The sequence below is a fragment of the Podarcis gaigeae genome (genome assembly GCF_964106915.1).
Source record: "Podarcis gaigeae genome assembly, chromosome: 3".
Classification (NCBI taxonomy): domain Eukaryota; kingdom Metazoa; phylum Chordata; class Lepidosauria; order Squamata; family Lacertidae; genus Podarcis; species Podarcis gaigeae.
The window spans coordinates 114,043,597-114,068,636 of NC_139680.1; the positions used below are offsets into that span (position 1 = coordinate 114,043,597).

General features: G+C 44.6%; 1 protein-coding gene and 1 long non-coding RNA gene across 3 annotated transcripts in view; both read left to right on the forward strand.

The window, feature by feature from the left end:
• The first annotated feature begins 873 nt into the window (after window positions 1–873).
• Window positions 874–25,040, forward strand: part of LOC310842242 — a 75,832-nt gene continuing 51,665 nt past the window's right edge. Inside the window, exon 1 of the long non-coding RNA XR_014563031.1 lies at window positions 874–1,094. This is a non-coding gene — a long non-coding RNA (uncharacterized lncRNA). The remainder of the gene's footprint in view (window positions 1,095–25,040) is intronic.
• The window catches only part of REL (REL proto-oncogene, NF-kB subunit), a gene marked incomplete at its 3' end in the record, with an annotated part of 48,001 nt that continues 47,112 nt past the window's right edge, over window positions 24,152–25,040 (forward strand). The window contains exon 1 of one of the 2 annotated variants that reach the window (XM_083733373.1): window positions 24,152–24,310. In XM_083733373.1, the coding sequence (XP_083589499.1) occupies window positions 24,304–24,310 (7 nt within the window). In that variant the 5' untranslated portion in view covers window positions 24,152–24,303. The remainder of the gene's footprint in view (window positions 24,311–25,040) is intronic. The other variant, XM_083733372.1, reaches the window with a different exon arrangement.

Consider the following 25,040-nt stretch of genomic DNA (forward strand, 5'->3'; position numbering starts at 1 on the left):
CCCTTTTTTATGGCATCAAGAGTGCTGATGAAAACCAGGGAACAGGTGCTATGAAGAAACTTCCTGATGAGGTTGTTTCCTCAACACCAGCATTTCTCATTTAGAACGCTTACATCCATTGCGTTACAGAAGAAAGTTCTCGCAGCAGTTTATATAGGATAAAATGGGGCGGGGGGGGGGACGGACAGACAGGCGACAGCAGCAGTTATTGAAAGTGACTGTGGAGGTGGAGGAAACCATGGAATGTGCTGGAGGTACATGGGGAGGGAGAGCGATGTGGAAGCACCTCATTGCTATTATTACCTCAGCAGAGGTGTCTCACAGAAAACTACTTTATACTGAGTCAGACCAATGTTTCATCTGATTTTGTATTGTCTACATTGATAGGCAGTGGCTCTCCAGGGTTTGGGGAAGGAGTTTGTCAGCCTTGTGGTCTAGACCACTGAGCCTCTTGGGCTTGCTGATCGGAAGGTCGGCGGTTCAAATCTCCGCAACAGGGTGAGCTCCCATTGCTCTGTCCCAGCTCCTGCCAACCTAGCAGTTTGAAAGCACGCCAGTGCAAGTAGATAAGTAGGTACCACTGCGGCGGGAAGGTAAACGGTGTTTCCATGTGCTCTGGCTTCCGTCATGGTGTCCAGTTGCACCAGAAGTGGTTTAGTCCCAGAAAACTGTCTGTGGACAAACGCCAGCTCCCTCAGCCTGAAAGCAAGATGAGCACTGCAACCCCATAGTCGTCTTTGACGGGACTTACCCCTTCGGGGGTCCTTTACCTTTTTACCCTGTCAGCCTTAACTGGAGACACCAAAGATTGAACCGGGAACCTTCTGTATACAAGACCAGGTGTGCTATATGAGCTATATGTTCCACTACAGTGGTACCTCGGGTTACATACGCTTCAGGTTACATACACTTCAGGTTACAGACTCCGCTAACCCAGAAATAGTACCTCGGGTTAAGAACTTTGTTTCAGGATGAGAACAGAAATTGTGCAGCGGCAGCAGCGGGAGGCCCCATTAGCTAAAGTGGTGCTCCAGGTTAAGAACAGTTTCAGGTTAAGAACGGACCTCCAAAATGAATTAAGTACTTAACCCGAGGTGCCACTGTATTCTCTTTGGGTCAAAGACTGATGACTTTGTGAACGTACCCACAAGGAGATTATAAGCCCCCAGTTGAGGTGTTGGGAAGAGAGAATGAGTAACAGCAGTGAATTTTGTTAGCTGCAGTAGGAGAAACCCACTTAAATATTGGCACCCATCCACAGAGCACAAACATGACAGCCTGTGCTAGGAGCGGCAGGAGGCAAAGGGGTTATTATTTATTTGCATATTTATCATCAGCACTTTCCTACTAACACATCAAAGCGGCATACAGCATGCAGTCAAAAAATCGGCAAAAAGCAGCTATTAGAAACATAATTAAATACCAGTTGGGCTTTGAAAAAGAGAAAATTCATATTGCAGGGGCCTGCGTAAACAAAATAGTTTTCAAAAGATGCCTGCAAGACGAGAGGGATGGTTGTTTGCTAATATGGATCAGGAGGAAACAGAAGCTCAGCCAAAGCTGAAATCCCTTAATTGCTCTTCTCAGAATTTGACTGTATTCAAAGTGAAAGCTTTGAATATTGGCTGTGTTTCAGCAAACTACAGCTCACTTTTGTAGTCACGCCACAGGAACTATTATTGGGGTTACCTACTTTTACTTATCTAAATATTGGGATGGGGGAAAGAGAAGAGCTCCAACACTTCCAGACCATAGCTATTTTGCAAATGGGATTCAAGTGGCAAATTTAGGTCGCCCAGCAGAAATGGATTTTCTGCTCTTGCACAACGGAATTCACTTCCAAAATAAATCAGGTTTCCGCCTGCGCCCCAGTAAAATAAAAGTGGTTGGAAAGTGTGGGGCAAACAACTGCTTGATGTGAAATCATAGAGCAGCAGTGGGGAATCTCCCCATTTGGCCCTCAAGGCCATTTTGGTCAGGCCAGGTCACACCCACCTGCCTGGACTGCCATACATATATGATGTCAGGTGTGAATGAACTTTATTACGGTCTCAGACCAGAATTTTAAAAAAGCATATAGATAAAATAGCAATTAGGATTTTTTTAACCGATAATTGTTAGAGCAAATGAGGACAAGGAAACAGGCATAGGATAAAACTTCTGGATAAAATACAAGATTAAACACGGATAATGGATGGATAAAAAACTGATAATTAAAACAGATAAGAACTAAAAACAAAGACACGCAGTTAAAACAACTGTAAGAGGCTGCAGAGTAGAAGCCTCTTAAATGGAGGACACGCACAACATTAGAAACTGCTGTGCAAATATGGTTAAAACAGACAATTAAAACAATGTACAACACTAAATTTAGCAACTAAGTACAACAATAAACTGTCCCAGAATCACCCATGGAACCGTGTTTGGGGCTTTTCATGCCGGAGTATTTTGAGTTGGGCGATGGTCTGCATCTACAGATCTGTACAAAGAATCTGGCGACCATCCAGGTCATCTTCTGATCTTTGCCTATGTCAGGTGTGGGGCAGGTCAAGATATAGCTGGGCCAAAAGGGTTTGCAAGCACTGCAGTTCAGCTGAACCTGCACATCCTGTCTGTGGTGCCCTGAATGGCTCTTTGCAAGGCCCGACAATCAGCTAAACATTGCAGACAATCAGCTAGTCATTGTAGAGGGCTCTGGCCAGCATTTTGAAGCTCCGGCAGTCAGCTAAATCATCAGCATTTCAAAGCACTATGCACCACACTGGGCTTTGCAACGTCAGGTGATTGACAGGTGGACCCATCCCCCTGTCAAACCTGTCCCACAACGGCTGGGGGAAAATAAGGGTCCAGCTCGCAAGACCCATTGTACAACCCTCCCCACAGACAAATCAGGATGAGCATGCAATCTCACAAGCTTTGCGCAAACGAATCAGGATGATTGCTCGATAACCAGGTTGTCTGAAAGTGACCATCAGGGATGTTTAACTTGTGTATTTCCAGCAGAGCCCATGGGTGAGTTGTTTTGCCACAAACAGCTGTTTTAATAGCCTTTACCGTGGTTGTTGAGAAGACAGCACTGCATGGTTTGGAGTCCATGTTGTTCATTACCATGGTTTCCTGGCAGTTCTCATGCCACACTCATCTCATGCTAAGAAAATGTACAAATCAAGATCTTGAGGCATCAGTCCCACCAGCTTTTGACTAAATAGGTCATGGTGGCCTTTCAGCCTCCTTTGTCAGTATGTCTGTCTAAGGCAGCCATTTCAGAATCCTCACTCCATGAACACTGCAAGCTAAACTGGAGTAAAGGTAAAGGTAAAGGGACCCCTGACCATTAGGTCCAGTCGTGACCGACTCTGGGGTTGCGGCGCTCATCTCGCTTTATTGGCCGAGGGAGCCGGCCTACAGCTTCCAGGTCATGTGGCCAGCATGACTAAGCCGCTTCTGGCGAACCAGAGCAGCACGCGGAAACACCGTTTACCATCCCGCCGGAGTGGTACCTATTTATCTACTTGCACTTTGGCGTGCTTTCGAACTGCTAGGCTGGCAGGAGCAGGGACCGAGCAACGGGAGCTCACTCCATCGGGGGATTCGAACTGCCGACCTTCTGATCGGCAAGTCCTAGGCTCTGTGGTTTAACCCACAGCGCCACCCGCGTCCCTTCTAAACTGGAGTGCTTTTCCCAGTTGGTAGTTTATAGTTTCTCTGCCTCTTCTGTGCGTGCTTTGGAAGACTGGTACAATATATAATCTATCCTTCCCCATTACCTGGCACTGGCCTAATGATACACTAAAAGCCCAACTGACATGGACAAGAATTGACCAAATATGTACATCTAGAGGGTTGGCACCTAAGATCAGAAAGGTGGAAATCTGCCCAAAGACCTGCTCCGACCATAATGCAGTAAAGATGGATATGAGACTACAACCAGCTGGCTCCTTCAGATGGAATATGAATGTTAAGAAGGATGCTAGAATATAAACAACTGGGCACCATTAAGATAGAGGAAGTGATATATGAAGATAAGTTAAATTTAAGAAAAGATAAATTTTTGGAGAATTTTTAGGTTATATTTAATTTTTTAAGATTTGAATAAAGGATATCTAAAATTAGAGATACAACATCAGAAAATTAGATAATAAGAATGGAAACAAGGGGATAAATTTGCTGGAAAAATTCTTTTTGGTTAGGAACGCAGGAGCGGGAAATGTGAGGGAGTCCAAAGAAGTTAAGAAAACTATGTTAAGAGATATGCTATTTTGTATTGTTTATTGGTATTGTAACTAAATTAAAAAACTGCTAATAAATATATTTTTTAAAAAAAAACATGTCCCAAGAGGACAAAATTTATGCCATTTTTTTTTAAAAAAAGGCGTATCACTGTGATGTCATGGAAGTGGTATATCTAAAGAATGGAGGAAGAACAAATGGGAAGCTGGACGGCTGTAGCTTTGTCTGCAGGCGGTTCCAGGTTCAGTCCCTAATCTCCAGGTAAGACTTTGAGTAACTCCCTTCCTGAAATGCCGTAGTAGACAATATTGAGCTAATAGTCTGACCCTTTGCTAAAATAGATAGAAAGGTATGAGAGACGAAATAACCCCAGTGTGGTGTAGTGGTTAAGAGCGGTAGTCTCCTAATCTGGTGAACCGGGTTCGCGTCTCCGCTCCTCCACATGCAGCTGCTGGGTGACCTTGGGCCAGTCACACTTCCTTGAAGTCTCTCAGCCCCACTCACCTCACAGAGTATTTGTTGTGGGGGAGGAAGGGAAAGGAGAATGTTAGCCGCTTTGAGACTGAAGGGGAGTGAAAGGCGGGATATCAAATCCAAACTCTTCTTCTTATTATTATTATTAATTTATTTTTTATAACACCCTGTACTCACAGGTCACAGGGCGGGCCGTTCACAGGAGGATAATATCTTCATACAATAGGATTGTATTATTAGAGGAGGTGGATTATTGGAAGTGAGTGCCCCAAATATAGGTTTCAACAAGCAGCGCTTGGATTGAGCCCAGACTGATTTCTCCTTGCCAGCAATGGCCTTGAGAACTTCAAGAGATAGCCAAATGAAAAGAAATGTAGGCTGGGGAAAATGAAAGTTGTGTCATGCGTGGCTTTAAGTACTCTTCATACCGTGTGCCACAACTGTAATTATAATACTGCTGATCCTAATGAACGAGCAGGGCATTTCCACAGCTAGTGTGCTGAAGCCAAGATTCTGTGTTGATTTGTTTTGACGGGAAACGTACAAATAAGCATACCAACTTGCATATTTCCTCACAAGTTACATAGCAACCTGCGTGGCAATAAAGCACTTTGCAGGAAAGGGCATAACCCTTCACTTGTAATTGTAATTGTGGTTTTTGTTTAATCTGTATCCTGCCATTTTCAGCAGGGAAGAATGAAAGCGCCCAACACTTTTTATATGCTTTGGCATTCCCTTACGACATATACAGCAAACTTGGTTATTTTTAACTCACGCACAGCTACCGATTCTACAGGCCTATTATATAGTTTTGTTTTCCATCTTTTAATTCTGGCCGGCTGTTAGAATTGTTCTCTCTATTTTATATACCTTATAAAATGAAATAATAATAATAATAAACAGAAGAAGAGGAGGAGGAGAAAGAGGAGGAGCTCCTATCTCTACAGAGCTCGCATTTTCCCAGCAGTAGTTGTGTACTGAATCAGATTTATTGCTGGAAGAATAAAAACTGAACTTTGTGGCTGCAGTTTGAGAGCAAGGTGGGGCTTGAAATATGTTCTGGTTTATTTACCCACTTACCCTGCAGCTCCATGGAAATCAATCAATCCTTTTGTATTGAGGGTAGCATTATGGGATTGCTTTACTGCAGAGTCAGAGAAACTGGTGGGGGAGAGGGCGTGGAATCAATTTGCAGTTGCATTCTGTTCTCCTGGTGGCCACCCAGAGGTCCATAGCAAGCCGGGAAGCAGAGCCTAAGAGCAACAGCAGCTGAATCCACCTCAGCTGTCTCAGCAACAGCTGTTGAGAGGCATTTGCCCCTTCCAATATTACAATTCCCAATACCTTTAATAAGCTGGGTGCATGGTTTTCCCAGTAGTGATGTATGGAAGTGAAAGCTGGACCATAAAGAAGTCTGATCGCCAAAGAATTGATGCTTTTGAATTATGGTGCTGGAGGAGACTCTTGAGAGTCCCATGGACTGCAAGAAGATCAAACCTCTCCATTCTGAAGGAAATCAGCCTGGAAGGACAGATCATGAAGCTGAGGCTCCAATACTTTGGCCACCTCATGAGAAGAGAAAACTCCCTGGAAAAGACCCTGATGTTGGAAAGATGGAGGGTACAAGGAGAAGGGGACAACAGAGGATGAGATGTTCTTGAAGCTACCAGCATGAGTTTGACCAAACTGCGGGAGGCAGTGGAAGACAGGAGTGCCTGGCGTGCTCTGGTCCAGGGGGTTACGAAGAGTCGGACATGACTAAACGACTAAACAACAACAACAACAAGCATGTGTGTACTTTAAATCTATATTGTTTCCTTTCACCATCCTCATCCCGCCACCACCCTTGCCCAAATCACAGCTCATAACTAAAAACATTTATCCAGTCCTTCCTCATGCAAGAGTCTTCCTCAAGTGGATTGGCAACCTATCTCTCTCATTTGGAAAGCAAAACTTGTGAGAAGCTATGAAAAGAATTGCAAACCTTTAAAAAAACCATTTCAGGTATTCCTTAACTAGGATGGCCTGCTTTACAGAGGACAGGTCTCCTACTTCAAGGCCTGCCTGGTCCAAGTCTGGTTTAACTCCAGAAAAGGAGAGCGGATGAGACCTTGAAGTAGCCAATTAGCTCCTGGGCAGTTATTAGCTCCTGATTACAGCCTTCCCCATTATGGTGAAATGTAGGGAAGCTTTTAATGTTTAACAGACCATTGTATTTTAATATTTTGTTGGAAGCCGCCCAGAGTGGCTGGGGAAACCCAGCCAGATGGGCGGGGTGAAGGAGGTGAGGACACAGGGTATAAATACCTTATTTTTCGCCCTATAGGACACACTTTTTCCCCTCCAAAAATGAAGGGGAAATGTGTGTGCATCCTATAGGGAGAATGCAGGCTTTCGCTGAAGCCTGGAGAGCGAGAGGGTTCAGTGCACACCGACCCCTCTCACTCTCCAGGCTTCAGGAAGCTCTCCGCAAGCCTTGGGAGCCCACGGGAGTTCCCGTCGGGCTCCCTAGGCTTGTGGATAGCAGCCTGCATCTCGAAGCCTGGGGCGCGCCCCGGGCTTCGGTTCCCTGACCTGGTTTGGAGGCTGGCGGCGGGGAGAAGCGCGCTCGGGGGACAGCAGGGAGGCGGAGCGCCGCCATCCCGCTGTTCTGCGACCTGGTTTGGGCTTCAGGCAGATATCCGCAAGGCGTGGGAGCCCGGCGGGAAGTTGCGGAGAGCTGCCTGTTCTGGGGGCTGGGGGAGAAATAATTTTTTTTCTTTATACCCCCCCCCAAAAAAACTAGGTGCGTCCTATGGGCCAGTGTGCCCTATGTGGCAAAAAATACGGTAATTTATTCTTATTATCATTATCATCATTATCATTTTATTTACATGCAGGTCTCACTTTATGAAGGTTTGCTCTGTAAAAATCCCCTTAGCCTCCATTTTAATTTCCCACAATGCCCCAGCACAATGCTATGCCAGGGGCATTGTGGGAAATTATAATGAATACCCACCTCTGCTGCTAGTGCCGATGGTGGGCCCCACCATGTCAATGGGTCTCTGTCAGTTGCCCTGGAATGCAGGTGCTAGGTCAAGTTTAGGGCTAGTGTTTGTTGCCCCTCGCGGCAGAAATACCACGGCCATCACAGAGCCTCCCTTTCCGACTCCTTTTCATGCCCCTTGCCTCTTTGCTTTTTGAGGTTGCTTGCGATGTAAGCCTCTTGAAGTGAAGCTGAACACATCCACCCACCTGCCCACATCAAAGCTAGTACAGCAACAGTGATCTTTTGGCAATGTGGGGGTGGACAGTCTACATGACATGAAACGTCACTGGCAGAAATCTGAAAATGTCAAAGTATGGCCACGGTTAAGATTTCAGTCCCGGTGGCACCCGCCAGTCAGACTGGGAAGGGACATTTCTCTCACAGCTGCTGTTTTATTTATTTTTGTCATCGCAATCAGCTGTGTGTGTATGCGTGTGCTGTCATCTCTCAAGGCAGCAAGCAACGATAAGGTAAATGCAATAAAACACCAACTATAAAGTGGAAAAAATGGATATCTTCCAGGAATTAAAACAGCAGGCCCTGCCTCGTTTCCCCTCGTGAAAGTGGACCCACAGAGAAACAGGGCTTTGTAACCATCTTGGTCGTTGCCTGATCTGCTCCCCCAGTCAGCAAGTGTGTGTCATCGGTCCAACACACAGCAACAGGGGCAGGAGGAGACAAGCATCACCTCCTATTTGCCAACAGACTGCGGTGGAGACAGCATGTGATGGGGGGCTTCTGAAGACGAAGTAGCTCTGGCCTCCAAGTAGCATGCCTCAGCTATCACTTGTCACCGCAGTAACAGCAGCAGTAGCTGGCAATGCATTCCTGTAGATCCTGGCGCCTGAGGCAGACTCCTCACCTTGCCTCATGGGTGGGCCGGCCCTGACTAGGGTAAAGCATATGTATACTAGTATACTAGCATATACAGTGGTACCTCAGGTTACATACGCTTCAGGTTACAGATGCTTCAGGTTACAGACTCCGCTAACCCAGAAATAGTACCTTGGGTTAAGAACTTTGCTTCAGGATGAGAACAGAAATTGTGCTCTGGCGGCGTGGCAGCAGCAGGAGGCCCCATTAGCTAAAGTGGTGCTTCAGGTTAAGAACCGTTTCAGAGTTGCTTGAGAAGAATTGGTATACAGTGATACTTCTGGTTGTGAATGGGATCTATTCCGGAGGTCCAGCCACATCCAGGGGAATTTGCAACTGGAGGACCGCTTCTGCACACGCGCGTGCGGCGAAACCCGGAAAAATACTTCCGGGTTTGCCGCATTCGCATCCTGAAGTTTACGTATCCAGAGGGAGGTACGACTGTATTAGACAATATTCCTTACAAAAATGTGTATATCAGGAGGTATCATCCCTAAAGCTGATGGATTTTCACGAGGATTTTTTTTTAATCGCAAACTGATGTAGAAACATGGAGAAATGAACTGAAGTGGAAAAAACGGGAACTCAATATGGGGATGCCACTCTCTGCAGTAACCTCGACTTTCTTAACTGTTATGTACTAAGCAGGTAGGATCCTAGAATGCAACAACTGATTGGCTTGCAGGAAAAGACCAATCAGGCTCCAGGAGGGAAGCAGAATCAACCAGTCAGATGGGACTGATTGTGTAACTAATGTACAGTGGTACCTCTGGTTGTGAACGGGATCCATTCCAGAGGCCCGTTCACAACATGAAAAGAGCACAACCTGAGGCGCCATATCTGCGCAGGTGCGCAGCACGATTTGGCGCTTGTGTGCGTGCGCAACGTGCGATTTACTGCTTCTGCCACATGCGCGAGCGGCAAAACCCGGAAGTAACCCTTTCCGGTACTTCCGGGTCACCGCGGGACATAACCTGAAAGAACATAACATGAAGCAAATGTAACATGAGGTATGACTGTATATAAAAGCCTGAGGTTTTTAAATTAAATATTTTATTTGAAAAATGCTGCTTTTATTTTCATTTTGATTTTCTTTTAAGTTAACTTGCTTTCAATATATGATCTTATCAGTATGTTCCATATTCTACGTAAACTGCTCAGAGGTTCTGATGATGAAGTTACAAATTCCATTAAATAAAATACATTACTGTCAGAGCTGCCCCTAGGTCCCAGATCACAGAGGACCAACGCCAGGCTGTCGTTATGTACAAAAGTCTTTATTGAAGTTCAGTTTCCATTTCAAAGCCGCAGCGTGCAGCTTTACGTCTTAGACCCTAGACCGGCGAAGCTCCGTCTGAATCTCCTCCCCTCTGACACCAGTTTAAGATCCTAGCCCTGCTCCACCTCTTCCTCTCCTCTCTCCTCCTCTGGGTCCTCCTGCCCGCTGGGGCATTCACCATTCTGGACTCTTCTGACGCTGAGTCGCCTGACTCCTCCCCCTGCCTCCTGCGGGCTTTAGGACCTGGTTCCCAATCCTCGTTCTCTGCTGTCCCGCGCTCCTGTACATTTGAACTTGGCTCTCGCGCCAACCCCGTGATCCTCCTCCTGACCGTTACACTGCTTCTATCACTGCTTCCTTCCTTCTGGAAGCTGGCTGGACGTGACCTCCCCTCCGTTGCCTGACTCTCCGATGTAGGCGTGGTCAACCCTGACTCATCTTCTCTCCCTGGTGGTGAATACGCTGGCCCCGATACCTGGGACTCCTCCCCCCCACTACGCTCTGGTGGGGAAGCTGGTCCTGATCTCCAACTGCTGCTCTGGGAGTCCCCGCTGGCCCCTTGTTTCTGGATTGTCCCCCTTGGGCCCTCCCTTGCCCTGGCCACCGGCACCCCCTTCTGTGAATCTTCCGATTCGCTGGAGAGGCTCATGGAATCTCTCAGGCTACTGTCATCTTCTCCTACGCTGCCCTCGGATTGCTCCCCCTCGCTCTCCATCTCTTCCCTTCCCTGTGCTCCCGCTCTTGAGTCCCTGACAATTACACAGTGCTTTTTTTCTCTGGGGGGGACACAGGGGTACCCTAAACATTTTGTGAATCTAATTTTGGCCTCATTGAGGGACAGTATTTCAATATGAGTAGGAAAATGAGAGTACCCCTTAACATTTTTTTTAAAGAAAAAAAGCACTGAATATACATAAACAGGGTCGCACACACAGTGATTCTTATTTGAAAGGCCCCTGCAAGGTCTCCACCCTGCTGTTTGTCTGGGCAGACCCTCATTATAAAGCACATGTAACATACATTCCAATCTCATGAGTTACCCCCCCCCCAAAAAAAAAAAAAGAATCCTGAGAAGCCTAGCTTGTTAAGGAATTGTACAGCATAGCTTGCTGGGAATTGTAGCTCTGTGAGGGGTAAATGATGACTCTTGGGGTTTTTCTGGGTAAAGGACTTGAAGGAGCGTCTCCATCACCATCATCCAGCCCAGACACTGAGGTCCAGCTCCAAGGGCCTTCTGGCGGTTCCCTCCCTGTGCAAAGTGAGGTTACAGGGAACCAGGCAGAGGGCCTTCTCGGTAGTGGCACCCGCCCTGTGGAACACCCTCCCATCAGATGTCAAGGAAATAAACGACTATCTGACTTTTAGAAGACATCTGAAGGCAGCCCTGTTTAGGGAAGCTTTTAATGTTTGATGTGTTATTGTGCTTTTAATTCTGTTGGGAGCCGCCCAGAGTGGCTGGGGAAACCCAGCCAGATGGGCGGTGTATATATATATATTTAATAATAATAATAATAATAATAAAGTCATGTGCTTTAAATATGCATTGAATGTGCTTTAAATGCTTGCTGTGGATTTGCCCAGAAATGTGTCAGGATTTGCAGAATGCTGTGTGAGATAGTAAGTCTGCAGGCTTGAGGTTGCTAGCGGATGCAACTGGCTGACCCACTTATATGGAAGTGCTGGGTCAGAATGACTCAGCAGTAATGTGCTGACAGTTGATTGGCTGTCATCGGTTTAAAAGGGAAACCTGTCCAGCAGTAAAGGAGTGGTGTAGAAGAGTGTGGTCAGAGAGAGAGAGAAAGGTCTTCCTATTTGCCTTAAGGTGCAGCAAGGTACTCTGTATGAACTGCTCGTGTATTATAGCCTGGAGATTGTTGTATATATTTGTATATATATATATAACTCACAATAAATATACTGCACTGCACTGAAGAACCTGGAACTCTGAGCATTTCTGCTAAAGTGCAGCAGGGAATTCGCAAAAAAGTTTCCCTTATAATGGGGTAACCCATAGCTTACTGGGAGAACACATGTTCGCCTTCCGACCTGAGGGGCTCATCTTCCAGCGTCATAACTTTTATATGCCTGTTGTCTTTGTCCATGGGATTTTCTTGGCAGGGATACTGGAGTGGCTTGCCAGTTCCTGCTCCAGGTGGATCACGTTTGGTCAAAACTCTCCACTATGACCTGTCCATCTTGGGAGGCCCTGCACAGCATAGCTCATAGCTTCTCTGAGTTATTCAAGCCCCTTTGCCACGGCAAGGCAGTGATCCATGAAGGGGACGTGTTTCATAGCATAATAATAATAATAATAATAATAATAATAATAATAATAATTTATTATTTATACCCCGCCCATCTGGCTGGGCTTCCCCAGCCACACTGGGCTGCTTCCAAGAAAATATTAAAATACCGTAATATATCAAACATTAAAAGCTTCCCTAAACAGGGCTGCCTTCAGATGTCTTCTAAAAGTCTGGTAGTTGTTGTTCTCTTTGACATCTGGTAAGAGGGCATTCTACAGGGAGGGCGCCACTACCGAGAAGGCCCTCTGTCTGGTTCCCTGTAACTTGGCTTCTCACAGTGAAGGAACCTCCAGAAGGCCCTTGGCACTGGACCTCAGTGTCCTGGTAGAATGATGGGGGTGGAGACACTCCTTCAGGTATACAGGACCGAGGCGCCGTTTAGCGCTTTAAAGGTCAACACCAACACTTTGAATTGTGCTCGGAAACATACTGGAAGCCAATGTAGGTCTTTCAAGACCGGTGTTATGTGGTCTTGGCGGCCTCTCCCAGTCACCAGACTAGCTGCCGCATTCTGTATTAGTTGTAGTTTCCGGGTCACCTTCAAAGGTAGCCCCACATTGAGTGCATTGCAGTAGTCCAAGCGAGAGATAACTCTCTCTGGCGAGACAGTCTGTGGGCAGATAGGGTCTCAGCCTGTGTACCAGATGGAGCTGGTAAACAGCTGCCCTGGACACAGAATTGACCTGCGCCTCCATGGACTCCCAGGCTGCGCACCTGGTCCTTCAGGGGCACAGTTACCCCATTCAGGACCAGGGAGTCCTCCAAACCAGCCTGCCTCCTGTCCCTCCAAAACAGTACTTCTGTCTTGTCAGGATTCAACCTCAATCTGTTAGCCGCGATGCATCCTATCCTATCCAGTTAAATGGCTCTTAGGCAGCAAAGCTGGCCTGGGAAAGATCTCTGTACATTAGACATTGGAGTGTCACTGTCATGCAGTAGAGGGCAGATGATGAAATAGCCTGCTATAAGACTGCTTTCTCTGTTTCTAGGTAACACTTTTGTTTTGAGCTATAAACTCACGGGTTGATGTTTTGAGCTATAAACTCACGGGTTGATCTCGTTTAAGGCTCTGCTGCTTTGGGGCTATGAGGAACAAGGAACCTGATTGGGACTCTCCCATTTTCTCAAACTTGTTTGCTGTTATAAATATCCCTCTCCTCATCACTTCCTGTGCTTCATTAATAACGGGTTGTTTCCCCATCCTTTCTGTCGGGTGTCCTTATGAGAGATCGTATCATATATGACATGGACATGTATTGACATGCCAAGCTTCTGTTCAAGGCCAATCTGCACATGTTTAGGAAAAATGATCAGGTACACTGTTCCCAGGACTTAAAACCAAACACACAGACACACACGCACACAACTGAGTGATTTCAATGTTTTTTCAATAATATTGATTTTATATAAGTTACTTGCCTCAGAATCTTGGAGTGCACTGGCATGCATCAGTCAAGTCTGGGGGAAAGCTATTGGTGACGTGATTGCAGAAGATGGGTGGAATTTTATATGGTCCAAGTCTCCCCTCAGGAGCACCTCCTCTAGGAACAGAGAGATAGCTTTGAAGTTAATATACAGGCAGTTTTATACCCCAGCCAAACGGCATCGGTATAACAGTGAACTACTGGCCACTTGGTGCCAAGGTTGCAAGGAATGGTAAGATAGATACTATCTATCACTTGTGGTGGCCCTGCATGACTTCTGGGTCAAGATTCCCAAAGAAATTTCCTCTATCGACCAGCAAATTATCCCTCCTGACCCAGGTTCAGCCTTGCTTTCATTCTTTTTGGAAAATATGCAAAACACTTTGTACAAAGATTGGATGATGCTATTGGTAGCAGCAACCAGACTGGAAGTTGCAATAAATTTTTAAATTTTATTTTATTTTTTTGTCCACAATTTTTCCCACCTTTCAAAATCAATATTATGTCCCAAATCCTGGGCCCATTTAATCATAACACTCTTTACCTCTTCATCTTTTGTGTGCCTCTCTAGTAATAACTTACACATTTTTGACAGTGTCTTCCTTTTACTGCTCAACAATTCTGTCTCTATTTTTGATTTTATGCTTCCAAACCCATTTCTTTTATTGTCTTCTCTAAACAAATCTTGCAGTTGGTGATATTGCAACCAATCAGTTAACTTTCCTCTCAACTCTTCAAATGACTTTAACTTTAATTTATCATCCACTTCCATCAACAAGTATTTATATGTCACCCCATCACTTCCCATGTTTTTCTTTTTTACTGCAAAGGCCTCCAATGGTGAAAGCCACCGTGGGGTTTTGCGTTCTAGCAATGTTTTATATCTATTCCAAACCTTGTATATTGATTTCCTAAAGCTGCACATCACTGGGAGCTATCAGACCCATTTTTCCTTCCTTCCTTCCTTCCTTCCTTCCTTCCTTCCTTCCTTCCTTCCTTCCTTCCTTCCTTCTTCTTTTACCTCAGGATTATTACCAGCAACAGTGTGTTTGCTTTGGACTACATTTTCACCTCAGACCACCTCAGACAGGATAAAGCACATGGGATGCTCTCAGCCTTACCTCCCCTCATCAAGCAGCTCCTCCTTACTGCCAATACTCAAACAAATCCGTTTATTGTGAGGACCATGCCTGTGCACAAAAATCAACACTACAATAGTTAAAAATATTAAAATTCATTACATACTATGCCAACAAAACCTTCTTCCCACAAAATAGAAAAGGAGGGAAAACGAGCAACGAGTTAAACAGACGATGAAGGGGTCTTTACATTGTCGTCCATAAATCTTTCCCTGGCTTTCATGGCCTTCATCACAAAAACCACTACCACATGGGTAATGCGTGGGTCTGCATCAACTAACAAAAATTTTACTCTGTCTTCAGGACTGGTTATAGAGTTGGGTATAATTTGCAGCAATGCGTCTCTAAAGCCCAAGTAAATGGGGCAATAGAGGAAGTAATGTGTAAGATCCTCTTTAATTTTCATAAGGCAAGGACATAAACGATGTTCTACTGGGGTTTTTGTGTATCTACCGGTCAGATAAGCAGTTGGCAATGTTTGAAACCGTGCCATAGTGAAAGCTCTCCGAAGGGTGGGATCAGTGATCTCCACCAAGTAGTTGGCACAGATTTTGACTGCTTTTATTCGGGGGAACCAGTAGAAAAACCCAGAGTTTTTTATCTTAGTCCAGAAAGGCTTATTTTTCAAAGATCCATTCCCGAACTTTATCAGGGCTCCACAATTTGAGAGTATTAAACTCAGGTAGGTTGTATCTGGATAGAATGTCTAGTAGGTTTTTATGCCAAGTGGTATTATTTTGTAATGATACAAAGGCTTGTTTAGCCAATAAGGTGTTCGGGGCATCTATGAGGTTGGTGAAAAAACGCAGGAATCTTAAGTGGGCCCTGGCAGACACAGAAGGTAATCCTACTTCCACTCTTAGGAGAGCTGCCGGAGTACTCTGAGGGAGGCCTAGAATTCTTCTGAGAATACTCTCAATACTGCCAAACAGCAGTACTGAGGAATATTAAGAATATGCTAAGAATAGTGCTAGTGAATTGATGGTTAGTAATTGGAAGAGGGGTCATTTGCCTCCTAACACCAGCTGTGCCCGTTTCTTACAATGTCTGATTTGGCCACAGTGTCACACGCCTCCTTGGTTTCATCCCGTTTGGATTACTGTAAACCGCTCCATGTAATGCATTTTTGTATGCTATTCTCACCATTATATTATGTTCTGAATTTTGCAGCATTCTGCTTTTAGTGTTATGAGAGAGAGGAAAAAACTTCTCTCCATCCACTTTCTCCATGCAATGCATAAAAACAAATACCTGCTTGCATGTTCACAACAGACCTCAAGTTTCCAGCTGTACTAAACCAGGCATCCCCCAACTCGACCCTCCAGCTGTTTTGGGACTACAACTCCCATCATCCCTAGCTAACAGGACCAGTGGTCAGGGATGATGGGAATTGTAGTTCCAAAACAGTTGGAGGGCTGAGTTTGGGGATGCCTATACTAAACTGAGCAGAGGGAGCAACAACACATAAAATCAGTGCATATCATCTCCCCACGAATGTGGATAGGAAACATCAAGACAGATTTGGGAGAAACAAATTTTTAAGTGCTTATGTGTGGGCAGAGAAGCACAAACAATTACACAGAAATAGTGACCCAAATACACACTAAACACCTTCTTGTGGGCAAAGCCTTTGAGAGAAGCTACGGCAGTTAAATTGGCCTTGTGTATATTTTGGCAAGCCTCTACCTTTTCAGTTCCTCATCTGTAAACTGGGAACACTAAGTGATGGGAGCTGATAAGAGGCAGAGCTATAAATGTGGAATTCCCAGATTGAATCTGGCATTTGTAGGTGGTTTCTGGAAAGCAATTATCTCTTGACTTCAGCTCTTGATTTACGGTATGAGGACAATTAGACTGATCTAACTTGCAGGGTTGTTATAAGGATTAAATGAAGACAAGGCTCTGAAATCTCTAAAAGCTTCATCCTCATTATTTATAAAGTTTATAAAGCATATTTGAAAACCAGTCATCAAAAGTCCCAGTAATTTAATTTATATTATATTACATTATATTGTGTTGTTGTTGTTATGATGTTATGTTATGTTATGTTATGTTATGTTGTTATGTTATGTTATGTTGTTATGTTATTATGTATTATATTATATTATATTATATTATATTATATTATATTATATTATATTATTACCGTATTTTTTGCCCTATAGGACGTACCTAGTTTTTTTAAAAAAAATTTTTAGAGTTTCAACAGATTTTATCATAACAAACAAAACAAAACAACACAATAACAGACAATAAATAATATAACACATAAAAATCAAACAAAAATATATAAGTTCAATTCTTAATTTCATGTACCTTACTTTCCTGACTTCCTCATACCTCCCTTTTCTGTATTCCAATTTCCAAATTGGTTTCAGCAAACTCTTCCATTATTTTGACTGATTTTAATGTTACTTAGTTTCTTTTAAATTAACCATTGCCTCTACTAACCACTTATCTTCTAATCCCCCATCATTGATTAATTTTGCTATGTTTCTTTACTTGTTACTTATAAAACATCTTTGCACGATCCTTTCAAACTTTGTCACTAATGCCGCACTATCTCTATATCCTGCATCGTTTTAACATTCAAATAGTTTACAATGTTTTTGCAGATAATCTTTAAATTTCATCCAATCTTCTTCTGTTTGTTCTTCTCCCAAGTCTCAGATTCTGCCAGTTCCATGTAGTCTATCAGTTGCATCTGCCATTCTTCCAAGGTGGGCAAATCTTGTGTCTTCCAGTACTTTGCGATGAGTATTCTTGCTGCTGTTGTTGCATACATGAAAAAGGTTCTATCCTTCTTTAACACCATCTGGCCAACAATGCCCAAAAGAAAGGCCTCTGGTTTCTTAAGAAAGGTATACTTAAATACCTTTTTCAGTTCATTGTAGATCATTTCCCAGAAAGCCTTAACCTTTGGGCACATCCACCAGAGGTGAAAGAATGTTCCTTCAGTTTCCTTACATTTCCAACACTTATTGTCAGGCACATGATACTGGTGTCATGTACCACCTATAAATCATTTTCATAATATTTTCTTTCAAAGCATTACATGCCGTGAAATTCATACCAGTGGTCCATAACCGTTCCCAGTCAGCAAACATAATGTTATGACCAATGTCCTGTGCCCACTTAATCATAGCTGATTTGACCGTTTTATCCTGAGTATTCCACCTTAACAGCAAGTTGTACATTCTTGACAATACCTTAGTTTTAGGTTCTAACAATTCCGTTTCTAATTTCGATTTTTCCACCTGGAAACCTATTTTCTTATCCATATTAAAGACCTCTCTGATTTGGTAATAGTGTAGCCAGTCTCACACTTTATCTTTTAATTTCTCAAAACTCTGCAATCTCCATGTATCTCCATCATGTTCTAGTATCTCCCAATATTTCGGCCATTTGGCCTCCATATTGAGTCTTTTCAGAGCCTTAGCTTCCATAGGTGACAACCACCTTGGGGTCTTGTTTTCTAATAAATCCTTGTATCTTGTCCAGACATTAAAAACTGCTTTCCTGACAATATGATTCTTTAAATGCTTTATGAGCTCTAACCTTGTCATACCACAAATATGCATGCCACCCAAACGCATTGTTGAACCCTTCCAAATCCAGAATGTCAGTGTTTTCAAGAAGTAGCCAGTCCTTCATCCAGCAAAAAGCTGCTGATTCATAATATAACTTCATGTCTGGCAAGGCAACCCCCCCCCCCTTCTTTAGCATCAGTCAGTATTTTAAATTTTATTCTGGGCTTTTTGCCCTGCCAGACAAATTTAGAAATATCTCTCTGCCACCTCTTGAAACAGTCCATCCTGTCTACAATCTGCAAGGTCTGAAACAAAAACAACATTTTTGGCAATACATTCATCTTTATAGCAGCAATTCGACCCAACAAGGAGAGCTTCAAATTTGACCATATTTCTAGATCTTTATATTAATATCAGTGTCAAACAGCCTCAAATTCCTAAAAACCTTCTTAGTCCTTTAATCTTTTGCAGAGCGAACCTTAAACACTTACAATGTCTCAAAAGGTGCGAGTTTCCAGCATAGCAATTCAATGTAGCAATCCACTGTAGCAATTCTAGCCAGTTGACAGTTCTAGCAATTTTGTAGCTCTAGTAATCTGGCAGCCCGGTTGCAGGGGTCTCTCAAAGATTTTGTAAATCCATAAGAAAGCAAGGATATATCCACAAGTAAAAGGTAAAATCCACGGGTAAAAAAGTAGGCTAAATTAAGTTGATGCTCAGATTAGTGCCCTTTAAAGACATAGTTACCAAGGCATTAGAAAGTTAAACGTCTTTGCTCTGAGTCTTTGTACAGAGCTGGGAGGCGGACTTCCTGGTTGCACCTCCCGCTTGAATGCCGAATTTCCAATAATTTAGTCCCCAGGTCAATAAACTTCGTCTTACTCACGGGTAATTGTTTTATAGCCGAATTGTCCCAGGAAGAAGGTCAGCGCTCACTGACAGCAGCTTCGCGGCTTCACTCCACAGAAAGAGCGATCGACTCACAGCACTGCGCCAGCCCTTTCACGCTCCGGAGCCCCTTATGGGGTTCCTTTGATCTTTCGGGGGGCGCAAATGGTGCCCGCTGAGTCCCACGGCCACAGGCTAACGCTGCCTGTGGTTTTCCAGCAAGGGTCTCCGCTTCGCCGTAGCGGACGACCCGTTTCTGCGGAGCTTCCCCTTCACCAAGTAAAGAGGACCACCATTGACGTTCGCGCCGCCCCCGGAAGTTTTTTTTTTGGGGGGGGAGAAATAAAGAAAAAAATTCCTCCCCCCCCGGCGGGAACTCCCGCAGGCCTCCCTAGGCTGCGGATATCTGCCTGAAGCGCAGGGCGCTCTGCTTCAGTGCGCCCTGCACTCGGGGCAGCAGGCTGCTATCCGCAGCCTAGGGAGCCCTGCGGGAACTCCCAACCCCTCTCGCTCTCCAAGCTTCAGCGAAAGCCTGCATTCGCCCCATAGGACGCACCCAGATTTCCCCTTCATTTTTGGAGAGGAAAAAGTGCGTCCTATAGGGCGAAAAATACGGTATATTATATTATATTGTTGTTGTTTAGTCGTTTAGTTGTGTCTGACTCTTCATGACCGCCAGGCACTCCTGTCTTCCACTGCCTCCCGCAGTTTGCTCAAACTCATGCTGGTAGCTTCGAGAACACTGTCCAACCATCTCGTCCTCTGTCGTCCCCTTCTCCTTGTGCCCTCTATCTTTCCCAACATCAGGGTCTTTTCCAGGGAGTCTTCTTTTCTCGTGAGGTGGCCAAAATCTTGGAGCCTCAGCTTCAGGATCTGTCCTTCCAGTGAGCACTCAGGGCTGATTTCCTTCAGAATGGATGGGTTTGATCTTCTTGTGAGGTTATTTCCCCTGCTGCATTTCAAGATGGGGCAGGGATGTGTCTCCAGCCAATGCACATAAACTTCCTTGTTTTCTCCACCCATGCAGTCGCCCATCAACCCCAGGAAGCTGCATTCTGCACATGTGTGACAGCTGCAAGGGGGCATGTTCGCAGTAGCACTTGGACTGAAGCTTGTTTGAGAAGAAAAACACACACATCGAAGAGCAGTATTTGTCAAGAAACAACGATACGATACGATAATCTTTATTGTCATTGTCCCATACAGAACAACGAAATTGAAAAAATCTACATCAGACATTCAAAAACCAACAGGCCTGCTCTTCCAGCTGTCCCAGCCTGGTTAACCCCCTAAAAACTCTGATACCCCATAATTAAGTACAATATACTTCCACAGAGACTACCTTACACTGCGTTTAAAAGCAAAATTGCATTTGGATAGAAACTGTTTCTAGTCCTAGTCTTTATAACCCTGTACCTTCTTCCAGAAGGCAGGCGCTGAAAGAGATTCTTTCCAGGGTGCGCACTATCCTGCACTATCTCTGCAGCTTTCTTATGGCGCCTGGAAGCATAGATTTGATCCAAGGTGGGAAGAGTGCACCCAATTATTCTCTCCGCAGTCTTTACAACCCTGGAGAGCATTGTTTCCCCCCTGACCATGCAGCTCCCAAACCACACACAGACCATAGACCATATGAATTGAAGCTAATGTTGTGTAGTTGTGTCTTCAAAAACTACCAGTGTGAACATAATCAATCCCATGATGGAAGCCAAGAGGACCACTGTGACATGAGCTTCTTTGGCACTGCATCCTGTGCAATGCCAAATCTTTTCTCGCTCTTGCCTTTCAGCTGCACATCTCTAAAGAGCAAAGCCACAGGCTGTGGTTTCTTGTTACTTGCTGGATTAAAACAAGCAAAAAAAAAAAAAGGGTGTGTGTGATAATGTCATCCCAAGAAGGGACTTGCATGCCCATCTTCTAACTATTATCTCACTGAGTCACCTTTGACAGCTTCTTCTTCTTCTTTTAAAAAAGGTCACTGTCACACTTCAAAGAACTGAGGGTTTTGAGGCAAAGTGAGAGCTAGAGGCTGCTAGCTCTTTTCATTGGTCCCTGCTCCTGGACCTTTTAACAGCATCTTGATCCTCAGACAACAGCAGGAGATGTTGCATCACCTCCAGATTTCTGCAAATCAAGCTGCAATTCTCAAAAGGCATATAAGCACAACGCCAGGATTAGTTTCTTGCCAGGATCAGTCTCTCTCTCTCCCCCCAGTTGCTAGCTGTCTCAAGATAATAATAATTCAGTTGTGGATTAACCAGGAGCAAGGTTCCACTCCCCACAATGTCTGCAGAGGTCATCCACCAGGGCGACCAGGGGTGACTCAGTTCCATGGCCAGGCTTGGATCCAGATTGGAATTGTTATAAGAAGAAAACTGCTCCTTTTCCCTTATGAGCCCAAGAGCCCATATAGAGTCCTTTTGTAGGTACTCTATTGGTAGGAGAAAATAACAGAGACCGACCAGATAAAATCGAGAAGCAAAGCAGCTAGCAAGCCTGATCTTTATTAACTGTTGCAACAGGGTGTTCCCCCACACGCAGGAGAGATGAGGTGCACCCAAAGTCATGCGCGCAAGCCCTTATATAGACATTTTAAATTGCCCGCCCTGGAGCCCAAGACCACCCCCAGAAACATCATACGTTACATCACAGAAGGGGTGTAGCCCAAGATGCCCCCCCCCCCGATACATCATACCTACATCACAGAAAAGGCGGTCTACAACAGAAATCTCAGTGCGTTGTTTATCTCCTGTCTGGCAAGTTACCCGATTGCATTATCTGGGTTGTTTGGCCACTCTTTTGTTATTATAACTACTTAATTCCTGAATCTAGGTCACAGGTCACAGGCTCACACCCTGTTCATATCTTGAATGTGCCCTTAAAACAGGATTTGTGAAGAAAGGATTTGTGAGGAAAGAGACAATGGGGAGGTTTCCCACTTTGACCTTGCAGAGAAATATTTGAGGTCAATTTGTTCAGGACCTAATCTGTGAGGTTTCAGACATGTGGTTTATATTATGAATACACACACACGCGCACACACACACACACAGAGACACACACACACACACACACACACACACACACACACACACAACCTTAAAATTCTTATAACAGAACAAATGTAAACAATCTGTGTCTTCCTAGAATGCCTGCAGCTGCCCCACCATGGTCCTTTCCACCACCTTCCTTAAAATTGGAGGTAAGGCAAGGTAAAGGTAAAGGACCCCTGGACGGTTAAGTCCACTCAAAGATGACTTATGGGGTTGCGGCACTCATCTTGCTTTCAGGCCGAGGGAGCTGGCGTTTGTCCGCAGACTGCTTTCTGGCTCATGTGGCCAACATGACTAAACCACATCTGGCACAACAGAAACCAGAGTGCATGGAAACACTGTTTACCTTCCCGCCGCAGTGGTACCTATTTATCTACTTGAGCTGGCATGCTTTTGAACTGCTAGGTTGGCAGGAGCTGGGACAGAGCAACAGGCGCTCACCCTATCGCGGGGATTCGAACTGCCAACCTTCTGATCGGCAAGCCCAAGAGGCTCAGTGGTTTAGACCACAGCACCACTTGCGTCCCACAAAATGGGGGTATTGGCAATTGGCTGTTGCAATCCAAAGGGTCCAGAAATAACCAGTTGGCTCCCTGTCTGCAAGATTTGATAAACAGGGAGGGACGGGGGGCGATGCTTTGCCACCTCGTCCACCTCCTCTGATTGCATAAGGTGAAAATGATCCCACAAAACATCCTTCGTAACTGTGCTGGGTTACCTCCAATTGGAGCTGCAACAAGTGTAGAGGCAAGATCACTCCAAAATGTCTCCCTCCACACTGGGAATCAGTAATAAAATAACTCTTCCGTCCAGCTACTGAAGGATGCAATGCAAGCTGCAAAATGTACTCTCCTGCTGCTGTTGCCTTTTATTGGCGCTACTATTTTAATTGGTATTTTTAAATCATTTGAATGTGGTCAAATGCAATATGTGAGCTGCCCTGGGAGGAGAAATTCTGGAGGGTGGGATAAATGAATATAAATTGTCAGTCAGTTTTATTGCACATAGCCAAAGCCTGCCGCAATGTACACAGAATCATTCAACAATTAAAAGAAAATATACAGGATTGATACAAAAAACTTAAAAGCTACAAAAGTACCTTAATATACAAGTTAAGACATTAAACAATAAAATTTACAAGCTAAAATTATCACATGGCCACTGTGCTGGGTTACCTCCAATTGGAGCTGCAACAAGTGTAGAGGCAAGATCATTATTTTTATTAAATAAAATAATGTTATTTAATACACTGTACAATTATATTCGGAGTTTGGTGACAAGAATATAGCTTTATGTAGATAGGGTCAAATAAATTCATCTCCTTTACAGTTGGTGAATAATAAATAAGAAAATAAAAAATAAAATAAAAACACAATTAAATAAAATACCCCCCCCCCTTTCTTTTTCCTGGCTCAACTGCCCCCCCCCACATAAGCAGAAATGGGTTTCTGTCCCCACTGGGTGAAAAAAAAGGGTTGCTTTTGGCAGAATATTTGGACTGTATGATATGTATTTGTATAATTTGGAATGCTTAATGTGATTTGATTGGATTGTTAAAATGGAAAATTTAATAAAAAGTATTTTTAAAAAAAGAAAATAAATGTTGCTCTCATGTTAAGCATTCATGATGACACCAGAGTTTTGGGATATTTGCTTAAAAGCTGATGGGGGGGGAGAGGATCACAAAGGGGGGGGCTCCCCTAACTTGACATTCAGAAAAGAAAGGTTATGGGCTGGGCTGTGGAGTTCTGACCTCACCGGCACGCCAAGTGAGAAGGCAGCAAGGAGGTGTTGAGGTTTCTGGGCTGTCTAAAGCGCTTTTGGAGAAGGAGGCGGGCAAGTACGTCACCTCGGGGCCAGCCTCCCCAAATGCTCGTCATAGCTCGGGGGAAATTCCCAGCCCTGCGCGGGGTAGGTGGGGGGGGTGGAGGGATAGTAGTAGCAGCTGGAGTCCGGCGAGAGCAGCCCAGACCAGGAACAGAAACATCGGGAGGCACAAGCTGCAGCCTGCGAGACGGACAGCTTTGCAAAAAGCAATCCCCGATCGGGCAGACAACGCCAGCGGGAGGAAGCAGCGCCATGGCTGGTAAGTGATCTGAAGGAAATCAGCCCTGAGTGCTCACTGGAAGTGATCTTTTTGGCGCATCTCCGCGGGGCAGGAACCCAAGCTTTGCGCGCACAATGTCCCCGCTGGGAAAGACCTTTCTCTCTCTCTCTCTCTCTCTCTCTCTCTCTCTCTCTCTCTCTGCCAGAGACCTGAGCTGGAGTAATAATGAAAATAAATTCTAAGAAGATGGTATGACTCAGAACTTTCTTCTTTTTTTGGCATGTTAGCAGACACACGCGCAAACACACTTTCCCCACCTCAGTCTGAGAGAGAGAGAGAGAGAGAGAGAGAAGGAGGGAGAGAGAAAGAAAGAAAGAAAGAAAGAAAGAAAGAAAGAAAGAAAGAAAGAAAGAAAGAAGCAAGCACAGCTCTTTGGAGGCCGATAAGCCGTCTGTGAGATGCAGCGTTTCATGTTGCCACATCACAGAACTGTACAGCTGGAAGGGACTGCAAGGCACCTAGTGCAAACTCCTGCCCTGCAGGAATCTTTGGCCCGACGGTGGGACTCGAACCCACGACCGTGAGGTTAGGAGTCTCCTGCTCTACTGACTGAGGTGTTTGGTTTGCTCTGTGGAAGAACACAAGAGCCAGAGGCAAAGCAGGGAGCTGATATTATTATTATTATTAATAATAATAATAATAGTAATTATTATTCATCCGTAGATTTCAGGGTGGTTCACAGCGTTAAGCACCTGTAGCTTCTCTTGAT